Genomic DNA, 21853 nt, shown 5'->3' on the forward strand with positions numbered 1-21853 from the left:
AAACATTCTGAATAGCTGAAAGATTCAGTAAGAGCTAATCATATTTATTATTTGGATTTGTGAAAGAAGAGTTTCTCAATGCGGAGCATATGGCAATGCTCAGAAGCTGCTTATTATCATTTGTATTAGTTTTTACTGCAAATCAAATATCTAAAAATATGCTCATTTCTGATCTGGTTGCTGGGTTTCTTTCAACGGTCCCTTTGAGTAATTTGGCTTTATAGGTTTTATTACTACAGAGTATCTCAGCTGTGCAGGGCAAAGAAAGAAAATCCTTGGCATCTGTAGATTTCCTCTTCTAGATAAATCACCACTGCCCCCATATATATATATATATATATTTAAAGAATAAAACATAACCTTTTATATCCAGGAATGCAGATAACTCTGCTGGGGGCAGATGTAAGTTTTGCTATGTCATATTGAAATGCAACTTCACAGATTAACGTTTTGTTTGTTTGTTTGTTTGTTTGTTTTTTCCTTTCAATGCAATGATAATTTTGAATACTTTAAATTTCCTCTGTGCCAGAGGGATTGTCTCTGGAGCTGGTACTTGGAAGGCACTGGAGAAAACATAATTTACAAAAGCAATATCACGGAAATTATGTCTTCCAGTGAAAATAAAATTGTGAATTGAAAGAAGAAATGAATTTGGAAGAGAAAAAAAAAAAAAATAGGAATCCTACAGAACAAAACCCACTGTAAATCCTTAACCTACTAGCTTAAAAAAGACTGAGGAGCTACTGTGCCTTTTTCAGGTGGAGAGATTTTGAGAATGATCTTTTTGTTCACAATCTGCATCTGAAATTAAAAATTCTGATAATTTTAGGGGAGCAGAGAGGTGAAATAACACTTTACAAGGAAGGGTCACCAAGTATGCATCATGAGATTTGCAAAAGATTTTAATATTGGCCTTTCTGTATGATAACAGCAGTTGAAATGTTATTGCTCAGTCCAATTACAATGAAGGTCAGAGCAGAGTATATTTTCAAATTCTGAACAGCAAGAGATGGTATTTTTAACGAGATCCTCTGAATCATTTTTCAACAAAGCATCTCTATGGATGATGGAATTAAGTTAGTTAATTTTAGACTCCGTTTCTTTTTCATTTTACTGCATGTGTAATCAAACATCCAAGTCAAGATAGCCAACTTCCTTTCTGAAATTCATCAAACAAACAAGACTTCTCCAGTGGCTTCAATCAGCTCAAGATAAGCATTTGGGATAGGTCAGAGGAAACATCTACAAGTACCTATTGCTTTCCATTCATTGAACCAGAAATCCATGTGACCTGTTCAGACATACACAAATAACTTCTGATATCCAAAACCAAATGAGTTAAATTCCTCCCACTCTTTACAATTAATGTTTCCCCATATGGTTTGCCTGCTGTCATCCAAGACACTGTAACTACAGGTGCTTTGGGGCTTCATAAGACAAATATTTTCAATGTATAAATTAAAGTTATTGACACTGTTTGTAAAAATGTAAAAAAAATATTTTTGGTCATATAAAAACCTTGTTGTATTAAGAATCAGTATGCTATTAATAGATTTATTTGCATTGCCTTGCTTACTTACAGAATCTGGACACACGGAAGCAGCCAGAGAATACTATAACAATCTATAAAATGTGATTAGCCATGTCTTAGAAACATTTTAGTTATCTAATAATCCTTTATTTAAGGAACCTTCATAAAATGTGACTTTTTTCATTAAGCCCTCCTTGAAGCAAATATACTTGGTTAATTAAAATTAGCAGTAATGATACTGAAAACCCATGCTGATTCACCCAAGAGAGTGATTATGGATGTAGATATTTCCACCCTGGGGTCACTAGTGCAAATCCAGTCAGGCCTGCAGAGGTTTCAAACTACTCCAGATTAAATGTTTATTTGTTTATATAATGAATTATGAATCTCGGTTTTGTTCCTACTGAACAGATGTCCAAAAACCCTCAAACCCACCACTACAAGTGGTAACAGCTGTCACTTTTATTAGTGGTCCCTTAAGGAGATAAAGAAAGGACATATATTTACACTGGACTGACTACTCTTCCCTTAGGGTCAAACAATCACCCTGTCATAGGCCAAATGTGAAGTACAGTATACAAACCAGGCTGTAAATCCTAGGCAAATATTTAAAAATCTTATTTCAGACATTTAATTTACAGTTTTTTGTTATGGTAGAGCATTTCATTTTTATATAAAGAAATATTTTTATTTTTCTAAAATGTATATTACTTTTCATTAAAAAAAAATAAAAATAAAAATAAAAATAAAAATAAAAGATTTTCCAGTTAAAAGGTTAGTTATGTGGTGGAATAGATAACACTGAGCTGACCCTGACTTTGAGGTGGGAGACAGACTAGATGGTTTCTCAGAAGCCCTGAGAGCCATAATTACTTCAGAAATGAGGGCACCATACAAAAGAAATTTCATCAATAAAAGTGAGAAGGCACTATTTTTGTGGGGGATAAAATGAGGAGCATTTGAGAAATTCCTTGAAATAAAAAAGAGCAGTAAAAAGGTCTGCTGCAGAGGTTTGTTGACAGATGGTCAGAGGTTGTCTAAGATTTCCTAGGCTGTAGATGTACATGGTATAACTCTCCATACTATCAAACTAGTGATATCTCTGAGCATTGCATTAAAAAAATAAAATAAAAAATAAAAAGAGAGAGAAAGGGAGAGAAAGAGGCAGAGAAAATTTCTGCCTATGTTACCATGCTTATCTTGAGGATATGGAGGGGAAGCAGATTAAAAACCACCTAAAAGGAGGGGTGCTAACAGAAATATAGAGAGGTACTGCCTTGAGCAGCAAGCCTCCTGCAGTTATATCAGAAGATAACAGCAGATCAGCCATCTGTTGATGCACAATAAATAAATGTATTTTGTCTGCAGGCTGCAAACATCACTGATGACTGGATTGCGAAAACTTTTGGTTGAATGTGTATCCTGCTCAAAGGATGACCAGAACTGGTTTGACAGTCAGGTTGAATGACAAAAATTGATGACAAAATTATGAAGAACTTTTTTTAGCTCTTCATAATTTTGTTTCTTCATAATTAAACAAACAAGCATACAAACAGACAAAAAAACAACCCTGAAAGATGGAAGAATGTTTCCTTTCCCATGCTAGATACAAAACCTCATGAAAAATAACTTGTGTGTTATTTTTTTTTTCTGTTATGGCTGACTATGATGGTTCAGTGTCATTGTACCCACTGAATCAATACTGGACCAATATTGCAGCAATAAAGATTATGTTAAATTATCTTTGCTAATAATTGAAGCACATAATATTATAATAATAACTTTATTTTTCTATCTTATAATTTAAAGAGGGACTTATCTTTCTCCCTTCAAAAATTAGGTGCCTTGTTTATGTGAGTTGTCTTTAGTACTTGCTAGATAATGAGAGATATCTCCAAAGGGTGATTTACCTCATGTTTCTTAAAGTGACATACATTGTCTTCTGTTGGTCTTTTTCTCTTATTTTCTTTCCATTAATTAAAAAAGGAGTCCAGTGAACTAATCTAGAGAAGGCATTTGAATTTCATATGGATATTTTTAGTGAGGTGGTGATCACTCTTAAATTCCTGTCCATTTCACAAGAGTATTGTTTATGGAACAATATGGTTTATGGAAGGCAGGTCCTGCTTGACGAACCTGATCTCCTTCTATGACAAAGTGTCGCGCTGGGTGGACGAGGGAAAGGCTGTGGATGTGGTCTACCTTGACTTCAGCAAGGCTTTTGACACCGTCTCCCACTGCATTCTCCTCAAGAAACTGGCTGCTCTTGGCTTGGACTGGTGCACGCTTCGTTGGGTTAGAAACTGGCTGGATAGCCGGGCCCAGAGAGTTGTGGTAAATGGAGTCAAATCCAGTTGGAGGCCAGTCACTAGTGGCGTCCCCCAGGGCTCGGTGCTGGGGCCGGTCCTCTTTAACATCTTCATCAATGATCTGGACGAGGGCATTGAGTGCACCCTCAGTAAGTTTGCAGATGACACCAAGTTAGGTGCGAGTGTCGATCTGCTCGAGGGTAGGAAGGCTCTGCAGGAGGATCTGGATAGGCTGCACTGATGGGCTGGGGTCAACTGCATGAAGTTTAACAAGGCTAAGTGCCGGGTCCTGCACCTGGGGCATAATAATCCCAAGCAGAGCTACAGGCTGGGAGATGAGTGGTTGGAGAGCTGCCAGGAGGAGAAGGACCTGGGAGTGATAGTGGACAGTCGGCTGAATATGAGCCAGCAGTGTGCTCAGGTGGCCAAGAAGGCCAACGGCATCCTGGCTTGTATCAGAAATAGTGTGACCAGCAGGGCTAGGGAGGTGATCGTCCCCCTGTACTCGGCTCTGGTGAGGCCGCACCTCGAGTACTGTGTTCAGTTTTGGGCCCCTCGCTACAAGAAGGACATCGAGGTGCTTGAGCGGGTCCAAAGAAGGGCGACGAAGCTGGTGAGGGGCCTGGAGAACAAGTCCTACGAGGAGCGGCTGAAGGAGCTGGGCTTATTCAGCCTGGAGAAGAGGAGGCTCAGGGGCGACCTTATCGCTCTCTACAGATACCTTAAAGGAGGCTGTAGAGAGGTGGGGGTTGGCCTGTTCTCCCACGTGCCTGGTGACAGGACGAGGGGGAATGGGCTAAAGTTGCGCCAGGGGAGTTTTAGGTTAGATGTTAGGAAGAGCTTCTTTACTGAAAGGGTTGTGAGGCATTGGAACAGGCTGCCCAGGGAGGTGGTGGAGTCACCATCCCTGGAAGTCTTCAAAAGACGTTTAGCTGTAGAGCTTAGGGATATGGTTTAGTGGGGACTGTTAGTGTTAGGTTAGAGGTTGGACTCGATGATCTTGAGGTCTCTTCCAACCTAGAAATTCTGTGATTCTGTGATTCTGTGATTGACATTTGGTTCTGTGTGTAGATGAGTTCAAATGGTTGTATTTAAAGGCGGGGATTTCCGCAGTCCTGGAGCTGTGTATGGCACATTAACTGTCTCCCCAAAATTATGCTCTGCATGTAGTGACACTGAGAAGGTGAATTTTGTACTCCACATTATATATGAATAATTTGTTGCCAAAATAATCTTTGGGAAGGATCCCAGAGGGATCCCAAATGGTGAACCTTTACTTGAATGGAAGGTGCTAATTAAGTGATCCATGCTAGGCTAGATGGGTACTGGGGGGAGATAGAAAATAACTGTTAGTTACCAGCAAAGGCTTGTTGTTAGCTAACTCTGATAGGAGGACTTTGCCACCCTCAGTCATTCACCTGGGAAGCTCATTTCATTGCATCATGAAAATAAAGAAATTTCAAGAGATCATCTAATAGATTTATAAACCTGCTGTGAACATCTTAATAGTTGTTTCCTCCTCTCCATACCCTCTCATTTTTACCCAGCAAATTTTCACGTATTTCAAAATTTATATATATATATGTGTGAACATATATATACTTATATATAGAAAAGATAAGATATACATATATAAGAGAAGATAAAGGGGTTTTGGTATCACACAAACAGTAGCTTGAACAGACTCATTCACCACTAAAATACACTAAATAATATTAATAAGTAAATACTATTGCTACAATAACATAGGTTCTCGTATTAATAGCACCTATTTTGGCAGCAGGGGCTGGGTTGTATATGGATTGAAGCCAAGTGTCTGATAGGGCTTGGTTATCAAGCATGGGGCTTTTGGTTCAAGCCTAAAGTACTTGGGAAAAGAGAGAAAAGAGAAAAAGGAACCAGCCTGGCTGGCCATAAGCAGTACATTCTGCAAGATGAGGGACAACTCTAACAGGAAGCAATGCATGCTGGAAGCAGAAATATTTCATTTCACCACACTGCAACCTGGGCAAGTTTCCAATCTTTTATTTGCTTTTGTTTGCTTGCTTGGTTGTTGGTGCCAGTTGCAAGGGGCAGTAGGATGCTGACATCTCATTTCTACAGACCACAAAAAGATGTGATGGAGCTTCTGCATCTCTTCAGGAATTTTTAATTCTCACTGAACTTTCACTGGGCCTCCAAGAGGGAAGCTCCTTGCATTTATTATTTCAAGCCTGTGTCCTCCTTAAGCATGAGCAGAACCCAGCTCTGAGTTTTAGTTATTTTCTAAAATAAATTTGAATTCAGCTGACTAGTTATCCAAGACCTTCACACTGTGTCAGGTCTCTTTGATCTCTGTGGAGACCCAAGGGGATAACATTCCCTTTAACAATTAGACTTGGTGGTATTTTATTGATACACATACAATCTGTGAAGATTTTTTTTTTCCCCCAGATCCCCAAAACATGCACACACATCTACACACACATATTCCATTTTTCTACTGCACGCTTTTGAACTAAAACTCAACCAGCCCTAGGCCACTGAAGAGTTTTTGTTTTCCCTTTAAATTGAGCAGTTAAGTCAGACTTCATAGTCATGCTGGCCATGCAGAGGCACAGAATGTGGAGTAAATACTTTACCGTCTTCAGAGATGATAAATCTGAACAATGCAGGACACTTGACAAAGACAATTTCACCCACACTTGCAGGTTTCCAGCATGTAATATTGTCCCACATTCCTGGGCAACCTATAGAAGAGAGGGGAACAAAAGATGCATTATGGTGCAAATTCACTTTTTTTTTTCTTTTTTTTTTCTTTCTTTTTTTTTTTTTTTTCTTTTTGAATGATTATAGTAGTTTATTGTTGGTTCTTCTTCTATCCACAAATATGCACTTGGTTAGAATGATAAATATTAAGTTTTCTCTGGAAAAAAAATAATTTGTATTGATAAGAAAAGCATAAGTATGATGGTACTATAATGGACTGACTCTAACCTGGAAAAAAAAATGTTGTTTCCTAGTCCCAATTAAATCACTCCAGTGTACATCAGAAATGAATTTTCCCTTGAGCATGGAATCCACCACCTTTTGGTTGTCTTTCAGTAGTGTTTTGTTAAATCTCTAGATTTTTTTTTATTTGTGGATCCTCTTTTCAATTTCTCGTCTGTGAATTTCTGCAGACTCTAATCTTTGTCAAAGGTTGAATACTGGCTCTTTGGGGAATTTGACTCAGGAAGGTGACTGCAAACTGAAAAACAGATTCTGTTTCCTCCTAAAACTGTTTTTTGTGGATATGTGAGGGAAGCTAATCTCTTCCATGTTTTTCATTCTCTCAGGAAATTATTGGGTTTAGAAGTAAAAATTACTCCATTAGTAAAGACCCATCATAACATCATTCACTGTTTTTACAGCACTCTTTGTTCTAGAGCAGATAAACTGAAAATATCAAAAGGACAATTTTACCTGTAGTGATTTCTTGCTAAAGACAGAATCAGGCCCTTAACAACCATTGAGGGAGCAAGCCTTGAATTAAAAAACTGAGTGGTGAATAACTGACCTCCTATTACAAGACCGTGCCTTGTATTTCTAACCTGAAAATTTCTATTTCAAATTTCCAGTCATTATATAGATCTGGCTCTATTTCAGTTCTCTATTCCTTAGGTCAGGAACAAGGTGAAAGCTTCCCACTGTTTCCTGCCTGCTCACACATGTGGGTTTTAATCTTACCAGAAACAAAGCATGGATATACCTGACATAAAGTCAAAACACAGTCAGAACAAGAAGTATGCAGAAATAGGAGGTGATGAGATTGGGGATGGGAGGTTTCATCTTTTAGGACATAAGAAGAAGTCAGGTCTTATGCATCTGAAACATGACAAATTGTGACTGGTTTCCAAGAAGCAGCTTTCTATGCATGACTCCTGGAATTTGGTAACCTGAAGTCACCATCTTAGAAGTTCATAAACCTAAAAACTTATACAATATACAGAAAAACTCAGAAATATCTCTCAAATTTCCTACTAATATACAAATAATGACTTAGTGAAGGAATCTCAAATGGGATCATCTACCTCAGCAGGAAAATAAAGACTGAATCTAAATATCCCCATGATTTCTTTGCATTTGATGTTGAAATCAAGCACGTAATCTTATCAACTGTTAAAAGCCACAAGTGCCACACTTTTCTAAGTGGTTTTCTGTTGATATACTTTCTCTTTGACTATGTGCCAGGGAAAATAAGATCTTCAATAAAAGCAGATAATACTTCAAAGTGTCATACTTTCAGACTAGGAGAAGTACAGTAGAATGAGGGTTGGGTGATCAACTGCTTTCACAGCGTGGACTTTATCATCTTCTGTTATAGTATGAGAAGACATCAGCGGGGGATGTATTTTTACAGGACTGGGTTTTGTATATATTTTTTTTCTATCAGCTTTAGTGTCAGGGAATCAAGTCTTATGTTCTCTCATGAAATATAAGCCAGATACTACCATGTGTGGTAAATAGGACAGTTATGAGTTGTACAGTGTTTGCAGAATTAGGTCGGTGTCAAACAACAATGTTATAATGACTCCATATTATAAGCATTTGATAATCCTTCTTTCAAATTAAAGGATGTAGCATCACATTACATAAAATAAATTAATAACCATAAACATTTTGATCCTATTATCTAAAAATCTTTCAGCTTTTCCAGACACATCAGAATATTACTAAAAAATTGGTCATTAAATCACCACAGGAGTTGGGAAAAAAAATGAATACTTTACATTTCCCTCTCCTTATCTCTTTCTTCCACTCCTAGGTTGTTTCCTTCACCAGATGAGGATCTCATTGTATGAATACTGTGATTGAATATCTCCAAAAGGCTTGAAGAGGGAGTTTTGAAAAGTTCACTGGTACAGCCAGTGTACTAAAGATGGAAATCAAGATCAAATTGAGCACATTTTACTTTCTTTGATAGCTACTCTTTGTCCACACAGGAGAAACTGTATTTACCTTCTGAATCTGAAGATGCCTAGTAATAGGTTTATAGTTCACTGATGAATGGCAATCTGTACAAAAGTAAATCATATGTAAATATCCATGGTAACGAGACATTTGCTTACAAGAGGTGTTAGAAACAACCAAAGTGGCTAATAACATCTTCTGATCACCTGCTAGGCTTGCTCACTTAAAATAAATGGCTCTGGTATAAACAGGGAAACTCATCTTATTTTTTATTATTATTTTAACATCAGTTGTCTTCTAAACACTGGGATATCAATAGAGACTGCAAACCAACCTAGAGAAATGTGCGGAAATCCTCATACTGCAGAAAAGATAGGGAAGACAATGAATAGTTATTTCAGAGCACTATGTATAAAATTCAGTTCTACTAGGAGTTTGTTATTGTCATATTACCATGCACAGCTAAAAAATAACCCCATATAAAAGGCTATAAGTTTGTTGTGCTAGAAAAGACTGATATTGTGCTGACACGTGCTGACATTGGAAGAGAAGGGAGAGAAGCAAAGAACAGTCAAATAATTTGCCCAAGTTACTAAAACAGATGAGTGATGAAGATTGGAAAGAATTCATTAAGTAAGTTGCCTGATCCTGTCTGGAAAATTTGTATTTGAAACCAACAATTTAGAAAAGCAAAGAAAACAATGACAAAAAATTCAGTGTAATACAAGACAGTGTGGACAATCCCCTTACATTTATAAACCATTGTACAGACACGAGCTCCTGCTGGGTGAAATCTGCCCATGGAAATCAATGTGACTTGAGTGTGAAACTGCACAGCAGGGTTCTCCACTGGCACTGATGGTATGTCTCCATTGCCATGTGATGTAGGGATACACAAGCTCTCTTTGAAAAAGCTGGCTTAGACAACATAAGAGGAAGGTGCATCTTCATGAGGGCAATTTTCCTGGTTCTTAGCATGTTAGGAATAAAGAACTTCAACAAATAATTTTAAAGAAAAAGATTTAATGTGTGCCAGAGAAAAGTAGAAAAAAGAAAAGAAAAAAGAAAAGAAGAAAATAGAAAAGAAGAAAAAAAAAGAAGAAAAACAGGAAAAAAAGAAAATAAAGAAAAGAAAAGAAAATAAAAGAAAAGAAAAAGGAAGAGAAAATAAAATAAAATATAAAATAAAAATAAAATAGAAAAGAGAAAAAAGAAAAAAGAAAAAAAGAAAAAATAAAATGTTTGCTAAACTTTGTTCAATTCATCTTAGCTAGCAGAAGTGATGCAAAGCTTGGCATCTGACCTTGGGAAGCTACTTAAACTCTCTTCATAGCATAAGCAGAAGAGTGTTTCCTCTTATTTAGCTAGCTACTTTCTCTCCAATGGGATGTCTCATCCTTTAGGAGCCCCATTTGTCAATGACTTTTGAGGAAACACAAAGCAGTCAATTTGACTACGGAATTAGTCAGGATTGATTTAATTTCAGATGGCTAAGACTTATCTATTAACCTTACTCAGCTAAGTGAAGTTTCTTCTGTAGTCCATGGGGAGACACTTTTCAGATAGGAGTAACCCCATTTTAACATGCCAGTGGCAATGAATTGCTCTGTAAGTCTACCTCCTTCTCTCCACTGATTACATTCAGTAGAATGAGTATAAGAACTCTAATCCTAAATACCTGTCTATGGAGTAGCTGAAGCTTATATTCCCCATAGGGACTATGTGGTCTTTTGACATGAACCAATAGCCTTCTGAGCACAGAGCTGACCAATAACAATGCAGCCTTAGCCACTTTCCTACCCTGAGTGAAGGAGTCTAGCTGAGGGCTGAAACATGTTACTGAAGGCTGTAAATGGTGCCAGCAGAGCTATATAGTACCCAAGCAACTCAAATCACAGGCAAGCCACAGTGGCTGCTTATTGAAAACCACTTGGTCAGTCCCTACATCTTTATCTCTAGCTTCTGCTTGTAAAAGTGTGAGGGAAAAAAAAAAAAAAAAAAAAAAAAAAGTTATTAATTGTAAGCTCCCTGTGGCTGTGTTCACCTTCTGTTGTGACTGTTAAATATTGCAAAAGTGGGGTCCTGATTTCAGCTGAAGAACAATATGCATTTTATATAAATTTCATATGAAGCTCATGACAGCTAAGTTGCAATTCAATATTATTGAAATTGATGGTGATGCTTCACATTCCTAAGGACGGATCTGACTTGGCAACATCTGAAAAGGAACAGCTCTACAATAGAAAAGCAAAATTTCATAGCAAGGAGAAAAGTATGTATTTTTATCATTTTTCAGTCTTCAAATGTAATTTTAAGATTACATTCCTAGCACTTAAACCATTCCAGTCATCTTCCCTCCTTGGAGGGTCACACAAGTCTTGCTCCTCTCCTTAGCTTTAAATTAAGCCTCTTTGAGCAAAATGTTTTCTCACTACCTTGCTACTTCTGGCAGCTGAAATTCTCTCTTCCTTGCTGAAGTGTATGAACAAGAGACAGAAAATAAATAAATAAAATAAAAATTCCCAAGCTATTCTGACAGAATAGCAGTGACAAAGAGCTCTTCTGAAAATAGCTTCGCTTTCTTTATCTTCTTCGTCACCTCTGTCAAGAGCTCTTTACAGTCCCAGTTTTGATAGTGGCTAGATATAACAACAGATTTCAGGCAGTCCTGTGGCTAAACTTCCCCAGTTTCAAGGAAAGGATCTTGCTTTAAATTGGTTGCCTGCTATCTTCATCCAATGTGGAGTCACTGTCACCAGGACTGTGTTCAAGCTGTTCTTTTGCCATACATCTGTGTCCAATTACCTCACGGTGCCTCTTCTGCAATACTCTCATTTACACTCTATACAGTTAAGTGCTCTTTACTGTATCTGCAACACCCTCCTGTTTCCTTATTCTTTCCCTAGTGCAACATAACTGCTCATTTCTGACATACATTTTTGGCAGGAGAAGCTGCAGATGCGCTTTTGGATGGCAAGGTGTGTGTACTAAATCACTGTGAAATCATTCACTCCTCTTAAAATGGTTAAGTCCATCCTACCTGGCCCCTCTCTGTGAAAATACTGATTTTGACATCTTCCTTGTAATCCGCACACCATTTTCACAAAACATATAGGAGTTTGCAGCTCTGACACTACTACATCTCTGACAAGTATTGTTGATTTAGTCAGAAAACTTAAAATTGTTGGCTGAAGTGAATGTGTGAAAAAAAGGAATGACAAGACAACGGTGTGGTGGTTTTACTCAGGTGGGAGGCCAAGCTCCACCACAACCGCTCTCTCACTCCCTCTCCTCAAAGAGGAACAGGGAGAAAATATGATGAAAAGGGCTCAAGGATTGAGATAAGGACAGGGTGATCATGCAGTAACTATTGTGACAGGCTAAACAGACTCAGCATAGGGAGATAGTAAGATTTATTGACTCTTACTAATGAGCTAGAAAAGTGAGAAACAAAGGAAAGAAACTAAAAGCACCTCCCCCTTCCCATCCACCCTCTTCCACCTCCTGCCCCCGAGCAGCGCAGGAGAAGGGGGGAATGGGGGTTATGGTCAGTCTATAGCGCTTCTTCGCCACCACTCCTACTCAGTCATCTCGTCCCCTGTGCTGTGGGGTCCTTCCCACGGGATACAGTCCTCACTAAACTGATCCAGCATGGGCTGCCCACAGGCAGCAGCTCTTCAAGAACTGCTCCAGATATGGGTCTGTACCACGGGGTCCATCCCTTGGGAGCAAACTGCTCCAGCCTGGGTCCCCCACGGGCAGCAGCTTCTGCCAGGTCACCTGCTCCTGCGTGGTCTCCTCTCCACGGGCTGCAGGTCTGGCCCGGAATCTGCTCCAGCAGGTGTCTTCCACAGACCGCAGTCTCCATCGGTACAGGGCCACCTGCTCCACCATGGTCTCCTCCACGGGCTGCAGCATGGAACCCTGCTCTACCGTGGTACTCCATGGGCTGCAGGGGGACATCCTGCTTCTCCATGGTCCTCACCACAGGCCACAGGGGACTTCTGCTCCAGTGTCTGGAGCATCTCTCCCCCTCCTTCTTCACTGACCTTGGCGCCTGCAAGGCTGTTCCTCACTCCTCTTACTCTCCCAGCTGCTGTGTGGCACAGCGTTTTTTTTTTCCCTGTCTTAAATATGCTCTCACAGAGGCGCAAAACAACATCACTTATTGGCTCAGTTCTGGTCGGCAGTGGGGCCCGTACCAAACATGGGGCAGCTTCTAGATCCTTCTCACAGAAGCCACCCCTATGGTCCCCTGCTACCAAAACCTTGCCACATAAACCCACTACAAATGGGCAAAGGGTTAATGGGCCAATAGACAGACAAAAGGTAATAGATAATACATTGGCATAAAATTTGTTTCCTTGGAATATTAAGAAAATATGCAAATACATAAATATGATATTTCTATATTTTTTCATGTATGGAAATGAAATCTTGAGGTGAAAGTCAATCCATTTGGCTTACAGTGTTCAGTTTCAGGTTCAGCTCTTTTTCTCATGTATTAGTTTAAATGTCACATTCAAGGTCATATTGCCTTCAGAAAAGTAATATCAAAGAAAGCATAATGCTACAAGCCAGTATATTAAACCGAATTATGTGATGCACAATAACTTTTAAAGGGCATACTACATATAAAGCCCTTCAGAGAGAGGGGGAATATGAGAGAGGTGTTTCCTATTCTTTCATAAATCTAGGTAAATACCAAAATAAATAAAATTTTAAGCAAGGCCTGGGTATGAGACCTGGATTACCAAAAGTGATTGACATTTCAAAGTAGAATTACCTTATATGAGCTCCTATTGCAGAAATGGTGTCTCTGCAGGTGTTTCAATTTAGGCAGAAAAAATCCTAACAGTCAGATTCAATAGTTTCTTTTTGAAAGCCCAGGACATAAGAAAGTAGAAAATAAAAAACAATGGAAATTCCAGAAAAGGCTACAAAGGAGGGAAAAAAAATACTAACAGAAGATATCCAATGTTGGAAAAGAAAATACTTTACCATTTGCAAGGAAAAAAGAAAAGAGAAAAAAAAAAGTCACGTATGTAAGACAAAGCAGGACTGACAGACAGCACAAGGGGAAGTCCAGCAGAGAAAAACACTTTTTCCCCTTCCCAGATACTATTTCTCATAGCTCTTGGCATTATTTGAACAATGTTTATTGATACAGCATATGCCATCCAGACCAGCTATTACACTAAGAATTTCTACCTTTATTCAAATTTTCCTACTGCTGCAGCAAGAAGCAACTTGTTTTGTCTATCGTGGCATTCATTCACCTTTAAAATATAAATGTTAGATATGTAAATATGAGCTATGTTCTTCTACACCTCTTTTATAGAGCATGAAAAAAAACGGACACCTCCAGAGGGCACTGCTGTAGGGTTTCTAAGATAAATTATCCTCTGGAATGCCTATTTTCTGCTACTGATTAGAGCAGGCACCAAGAGAAAGCCTAATCTTAGGCTTTAAAAATCTGTATTCAGAGCATAAGAATTTCACAGTTATCGTCCGCGTCACTCAACTGCATATGAAGAAAAATAAACTGTAGTCAAACTTACCAGCAGTTTGCCCACATTAACATTTTCCATTGCCTTTCTCTAGATAACTACTGCTCCTGGCATAAAGTTATACAACACTGTTGCATTTTAAATCTCTCTATATATTTTAATAATTTCTTTATTTTGTTTTACTATTTACAATCTATTTTTTGACCATTTTAAATCTAATGTTTGTATAGTGATAACTGTATAAACTATGATAATATTTTCTAAAGGTACATCATTATCAGTAAAGTTAGTTGCTTTATAGGATGATACTTACAGAGATCTAAACATTCCTGAGTGCAAGACTATTTTCAAATGACTTATAAAAATATTGGTTTAATTTATGAAAGAAAACATTGGAAAAAAAAATGATTTGAGGTACTTTACTTTTTATCTATCAAGTTAATTCTAGACTGTATTAAGAACTAGAAGCGAAATAAACAGAAAGAATGGGCTGTCTTTGATTATAAGAGTGGGTCTTAAAGCACAGAAGCAGAAAACAATGAAGATGGCAGGCTTTAGCTCACAAGAGATGAAGTGCATACACCTTGCATTTGCTGAACCTAAATTGTGTTTTTCAGAACTAGAAGCTAGTCTTTTTTTTTTTTTTTTTTTTTTTTTTTTTTTTTTTTTTTTTTTTTTTCCCTAGTGTTCATGAGAGAGGTTTTCACCTGCTTTGGCTGTTCTGCATCACTCAAGCAGTTTGATTCACTTTCTTGGTATATCTTAGGAGCAAGCTACACAAATTATAAATCAGAACTTTATCCTTATTTCTACCATTTACATAGGGGAACAAGTACATACGAATACATACACTAACCACTGTTTGACCATGATCTGTCTCAGAAGAGAAAAGAAAACCAAGATCTCTTCTTTTGTCCAGAAATTCATCCATTAGTACTACTCTCCTCATGACAGTGAAAAGTCTTGTCTATGTCTTGTCTCCATCTATGATCTCCTGTGAAATACATCTAAACAGGAAAGGCTAATGCCAAATTATTATTATTTTTCTTTGAACATTTTATTATTATTCTTTGAACATTTTATACATGGCGAAGATCAGCCTTTAAATGACAGAAGCTATTGGACTTGATAAATCCCTTCCAACCAGTATATTCTATGATTCTATCTGGTATTCTAAGTTATCTATAATGTGAAAGATATAAAACTATTTTCTTCATCTAAAGCTGTTTATTTCTTTCGATCACAGGATATTTATTCTAAGTTCATGCTTGTTACTTTTCTTTCATTGTTACCAGCCAAGAAAACCTCATCCAAGAAAATCTCAAAAATCCTTTAAGTGCTGCCAACCAATTGGCCTTAGGTGAGCTTTTTGGAGCATTTTAAAGGGAAACTTCCGTTTGGCAAAATCTTTGGAACATTTCTTCATCTAATTATACAGGGGAGTAAAAAGCCAATTATCTGGGAAATTGAGAGGTTTTATTTAACTTCCTTTAAAAGGGATTGGTTATTCATCTGTGAGAGTCACCATTTTGCTACTCTGGAGGCAGAAAAACTTTGTGAAATTAGTCAGAAAATTAGGAGATTTTATTCCAGTGCTGCTGGAGTACAGAATGACACTTCCAAGCTGCCAAAACCTGACCCAGTGCCAAGCTCACCAGCTGTGGATGATCTGGCATCACTCAGGGCATGTGTAATATGAGATCATGGGTTACTGCTGGAGGCAGCCTTGCCTGGCTGCAGCTGGTACCCCTCGTTCCTTTTATTGCTGGTGGCAGCCAAAATGGCTATCATCGCCCTGCCCTACCACCACGCCATTCTGAGTCACTTTCCTCCTTTCTTAGGAGAAGCAGAGATAATGCAGTTGTCTTTATCAACTCTGTCTTCCATTAACTTTCTAAGCTGAGAGAGAGGGGAAAAGACAGCCTATTCCACCAGTGCCTGGAAGGCTTTCCATACATCACAGTACTATTAATCTTAATCCCTAAATCCCTAGGATCGAAGTCATTTCTGGGAAAAAAGACAGGAAAAATACTGGCTACACAGGCAAAGTTTCAGAAGAAAACAAAGGAGTAAGAACCAGAAAGATATGTTCTATAAAGCATTACCTTCTTCTGTCAGATCCTACCCAAATGGTTCGTCTCTTTCACACATATAACCTGCTTAAAACTATTGATTAACTAGAGACAACAGGATGGAGCACTACAAACTGTTTCCTATCTTTTTGAAGTATTTCAGTTAACAGTATTAACTAAGACTGTTTTTGTCTGTGGACGAGCTTGGTAGAAATATAGGTCTCTAAACCTTTTATTCAAAACATATGTGCGTGCTAATTTTTCACAAGTATTAACATGCCTCACAATGAAAACAAAAACAAAAGCAAACAACAACAACAACAAAACATTTCATTGATTTGATAGTTTTTAACAAATCTCACAACAGTACTGCAGTGGGACTAAAATGGGACATAAGCCTTGAAACAGTCTCTCACTGGGGGGCTGTGCTTTGAACTTAAAAAGCACTAAATAGGATTTTCAGTGAGACTTAGAGCAAACCTGAGGTGAACAGCTGCCTAATCAATGACATTTTCAAGAATTTGGACTTGCTTCTTAAAGGATAAATAGACTAAACAAAACAGACAGGCGTTGAACAACTGAAAATAGCAACCAACCTCAAGGGCTTTGTGACTGGTAATTTCAGAACTTATGTTAAATTCCATTGCACATATATTAACTTCTCTCAAAAGCATCTACAAATGGTAATGATTTAGGTTTCATGGTAGCTCTGTGGGTAAGAAGATTTTCTGCTCTTTTTACAGCTTGAAAACAAAACAAACAAAAGAAATAACATTGAAAACTAAACACCCTCCAGAGCAAGAGTTGTAATAGAGCTCAGAAGAAAGCTGACCCTTCATTTTTATACTCCTGTCCTCATTTTCTTGCTTTTCTGTTGTTTATAAATAGTTATCTAAATGGAGAAGGCACTGCTGTAGTAGAAGATAACTTATAACAGATCTCAGGCCAAATTCGTTCTTGATGTAACCACAGTGACGCCAATGAGGATACACTTGAGAGGCATTTATTCCTTGTTTACTCCTTCAAATCTTCTGAGAATGAGAAATGACTGAATTAAATAACTTAATTTCTTTCAGTGTGCAAATTCCATAATCTCTCCTGGAAACTGTTCTAGTGGTGAGTCAAACAATTCCTTATTAGAGCCCATGGGACCTGATGATCTACTGGAGGAAGCAAAGGAAATAAATACATTTTAAAAAGCTGGTTAAAAGACATGTTAACACATTGTGTGTCTGCTGTTTCATGGGGAACTTCTCTGATTCTGCCCACAATGTATTCAGAGAACAGCAAAAACATCACTGAAGCATAAATCCAATGCATTATTGTAAGGATTTGCATACACCTAGGAAATTTTGGTCAGTATATAAAAGACTAAAGTAAATTATATCGTGCAGTAAGTTCTCAGCTGCCAGATGTTTTCCAGTCCAAAGTAAAGATTAATGGCTTGATCTGGGCAGTTTACTACCCGAAGTGAAAAGGCAATGTGAGTGGTATTGATAGGTGAAAATGGAGGTAGAGTGTATTACAAAGAAGGATAAAGATATGTTAGTGAGGCATGGAGAAATATCATGATCATTCCTGATATCCTGGTAATTTGTTGGTGTTTTTTTTGGTTGGTTGGTTGGTTGATTTTGGAAAGATTTTCAGCACTGAGAGAATAGGCACAGATGCAATGGGATGTAGACTGCGAAGAAATGACCAGTGACATCACAGCCAGACCAGTACTATCCCCAGGAACCAGAGGCCGTCTAAGTATTTAATCCAGGAAAAGTATAGATTTACACACTTTTTAAATTCTATAGTGTGTAAACTACAGCATACACCTCTCCCATCAGCCTACAGTAAAGCAAAGAAAAACAAAATCCATAATCATTATAATGAGATCAAGGAAGAATAATTAAAAAATATATATATTTCCAATATCAATCAAAAGTATTTCCAATGTCTTAAATACATTAAATGTATTAGGTGAAAATGCCAGGAAAACCATAGGAAGTGGTCACAGGTCACAGGTCCAAGAGGAAGTAATACAAAATCTGAACCCCTAGTGACAAGATTATTCCCTTGCCTTTGTTAGAATTTGGATCAGTTTTTTTGTGAACAAGTGTGATGCATCTTTGTCTAATTTTGGAGGATACAGGAAGAAATGGGAAGCAGTTATTAAAAGGTTCTGAAGCTGCCATCACTACCTAACCACTTATAGCATAGAAACAGTCATATTAATTTCAACTTCCAAATATATAGATATATACCTCAAACATCCAGCGCTGTGGGTTTAGTCACTACCTCCATCAAAGCTACTACAGTAGGCATTACATGAAGTGGTATTTTGGGAAAAAAGCATTTAAAATATTTTTGTAACCATATTTGGACAAAAATATAATAATCTGCAGATCTTCGTTTTCCTTTTGCTTACTCCTGTAAATGAAGAGTTAATTCCAACAAAGTCACTGAGTTTCTTCATGCATTAAGTTGCTGTATGTTGGAGACTATTAGTTTGGAGAATTTAGAGGTGGGTTAAAAATATATATGAAATGGAAATAATTGTGTTATTACTTCTCCCTCTCTTCTCACTAGAAAGTTAGTCCTGGTAGAAAGAGAAATTGTTCTGTGGTATTGCTCATAAAATGTGTGGGCAGGTAATTACACTCCTGTCTGAAGTAATAAATATGAAAATTTGCATACATATAATCAATATTATTTTACTGGTGATATTTCTTAGAATGTTTAATAATCACAGAAACACAGAAAATAAGGCTGGAGGGAGCTGTGGAGATCATAAAGTTCATTCCTTGAATCCAGACAAAATAAACTATAACTAAAATCTCTAAAAGTGAATTTATGAGTTCTCATTATTGGTGACTTCCTTATTACCTGGACAAAAGATTAGAATGTATTGCAGGGCACAGTTCTGGACATCTTAGCACTTACAGTAAAGGTCCAGAAACTTTATGTTTCGACCATTTGATGATCTGTGACTTCCAGGGACTGTGACAGCATCAGTGTTATATATAAAAAATGGTAAAAGATTTCTTCATGATGTTCAGAGAGTGAATAGATGTCAAATTCCTAAGCAGATAGGAAACTAATCCATACTCTAAAACACAGTTAAGAGTGTAGAAGGTATTTATAGATGTCTATTTATTTAGGTATGCAACACAGATCTATGTATATAATAATATGTATAATAATACGTAATCATATATAAAAATATGTATATAATAATATATATATATAATAATAATAATATGTATATAATACATGTATCCTCAGATACATATGTCCATGGACTATGTCTTTAGGGTACTTGTAGAAGAAAAAATTGAAAGCACATAAAATGTTGCACTGCTTATAAAACAATCAATAAATCTTATATGTATTGAAGTGATCAGCGGTTGTAATTGTATCGTTTGAACTTTTCTTTATTAGTTCTTGATCCTTGAAGAATAATGTGAAACAAATGATTATGTAATAGTCTGACTAGGAGTGCTGTATTTAATTTTGTTCCTGTTTATTCAATTATGATAATAATGGGTTCTGTCTTAAGTCATTTGCAGGTTAGCAGAGAAGGGGTAGAATCATATTAGTCATTTGACTGTATGACCAAAAACCTGGAATGGATTCAAGTACCCATATACTGTGAACAAAAGATGAGGCATGTTTTCAGAATATACGCAACAGTTTTCCAGTGCATTTTAATTAATTGTTTGTGATCATTATTCCAGTTTGGCTTTGCTTTTGTCATATGGTTTGGGTATACTCTTGTAACACACTCTAACAATATTTTTTCTCTTATAAAGCATTTCATTTTGCATGGGCTTCTATGTCCAGTTACTTTTTTTTTCATGCTTGTCCTGGTAATCACTCACTTAATGGCACTTGCAGCTTCTCCTTCAATCAGAAATTAAGAATTATTCCAACCCTGTCTTTTGTTTTGCTTGTTGTCTCTATTTGTTTTGTTTCACTGTGCTTGCTTTGATTTGCCTTTATTATTTATTTTATTTTATTTATTTATTTTATTTTATTTTATTTTTATTTTATTTTATTGTAAAGGAAACAAACCAATCAATTCTAGCAACTGTGTGAGTATGAAATGTATGGCTTCATTATCAAAAGTACAAGCTGCTGTGGAGAGGCAGGCATTCAGGAATCCTGAAATGGCTATTAGTGTAATCAGAAAAGCAGTAGAAAGAATAGATGAGAACACTGCCTCCAGATGCTTGTCCACAAGATTCAACTACCTGCTCTTGAAGAGTGAAAACTGCACTAACTTTTGATGTGTCTTACTTGGCAAAACTAGCTGGGCAGGCTCCTCATTTGGTTTGTTCCTCAGAGGGATAGAAAATAAAATAATATAAGCAAATTATGGAGAATCGGGGAAATGAATATCCAGAAATGAAATATGAAGCTAAAATAATTGAGGTTATGGGTACAACTTGATTGTGACTCATTTTACAGATTCAAACATCTGAATTTAGGTGTTTTAATATGCAAACTGAATCTGAATCTCAGTATCTGTCTATCAGTTGCATGAGGAGTCTTGGGAGACTAGGCAGTCAATTACATCCAATGCTGCAATTGTTCCCCAAGGAGGTCATTTTCCCCTAAATACAGAGCCCAGTACAGTTCTCTTTACTGAAATACATATTGATAATGCCTATTGAAGTCAGGGGGAGATGTGGTTGCAGACTGACAGCAGCAGAATTATATCTCAAGAAGAGTAAGAGCTGTTCCTGGTGCTGACTTCAGGACCCTCCAAAATACGTGTTTACGGTATAGAGTAAGAAGCAGGTAATTACTTTGATTCACCTATAAACCTATAAAGAACAACTTATTCATCAAGCTGTCAAAATCACAAGTTGTCATGGCATCCAGGAACAAAATTCAGAGATGAGAAGAAAAAGAAAGAGTATTTATTTTAACTGAGGTCACTCTGAAGTCTGGATGAAAAGATTACTAAATTCTACTCCCTTCCTACAATCTTACAGGAATAATACATATCCTCAAAACCAAAACAAAACCAAATGAATAAAAGTTAGGATTGGACTCTAACTTCAATATTCCTGTAGATGTGAAATGGAAAACAAAACAAACAAAGGAAAAGCAACAAAACAAACAAACCAAACCAAAACCAAAACCAAAAAAAAGATCACACACCAGTAGGAGAGAAGGTATACTGTCCTTGAAATTAAGAGATCATATTAAAATACACGTCAAAGATGGACTCATTGAATCTCCCCTTCCCTACTTCTCTTCCCTCTCCCTCTAACCCTTTTTCTCTGTCTACCCCTCTCTCTCTCTTTTGCTAAGTAGCCTACATGTCTGCTTTCAGCCAGTTAATGCGAGCTGAATTTAGACTCTTGAGTTTGGTGCAGTACTTGAATAACCCATTATTTTTGTGGTGGAATTCTTATTACAAAGTAAAATCATGATTTCTGTGGTGGAATTCTTATTACAAAGTAAAATCTCAAGCTTGGAAACATAAAAACAGCACAGGAC

The 21853-nt window shown here is 37.2% G+C and overlaps 1 protein-coding gene across 14 annotated transcripts in view; it reads right to left on the reverse strand.

The window, feature by feature from the left end:
• ADCYAP1R1 (ADCYAP receptor type I) overlaps window positions 1–21853 on the reverse strand; it is a 143147-nt gene that overhangs the window by 44831 nt on the left and 76463 nt on the right. For all 14 annotated transcript variants that reach the window (XM_035317121.1, XM_035317134.1, XM_035317132.1 and 11 more), the window contains one exon: window positions 6462–6569. In XM_035317121.1, the coding sequence (XP_035173012.1) occupies window positions 6462–6569 (108 nt within the window). The remainder of the gene's footprint in view (window positions 1–6461; window positions 6570–21853) is intronic.

Source organism: Oxyura jamaicensis, chromosome 2 (assembly GCF_011077185.1).
Source record: "Oxyura jamaicensis isolate SHBP4307 breed ruddy duck chromosome 2, BPBGC_Ojam_1.0, whole genome shotgun sequence".
In the NCBI taxonomy this organism is placed as follows: Eukaryota; Metazoa; Chordata; class Aves; order Anseriformes; family Anatidae; genus Oxyura; species Oxyura jamaicensis.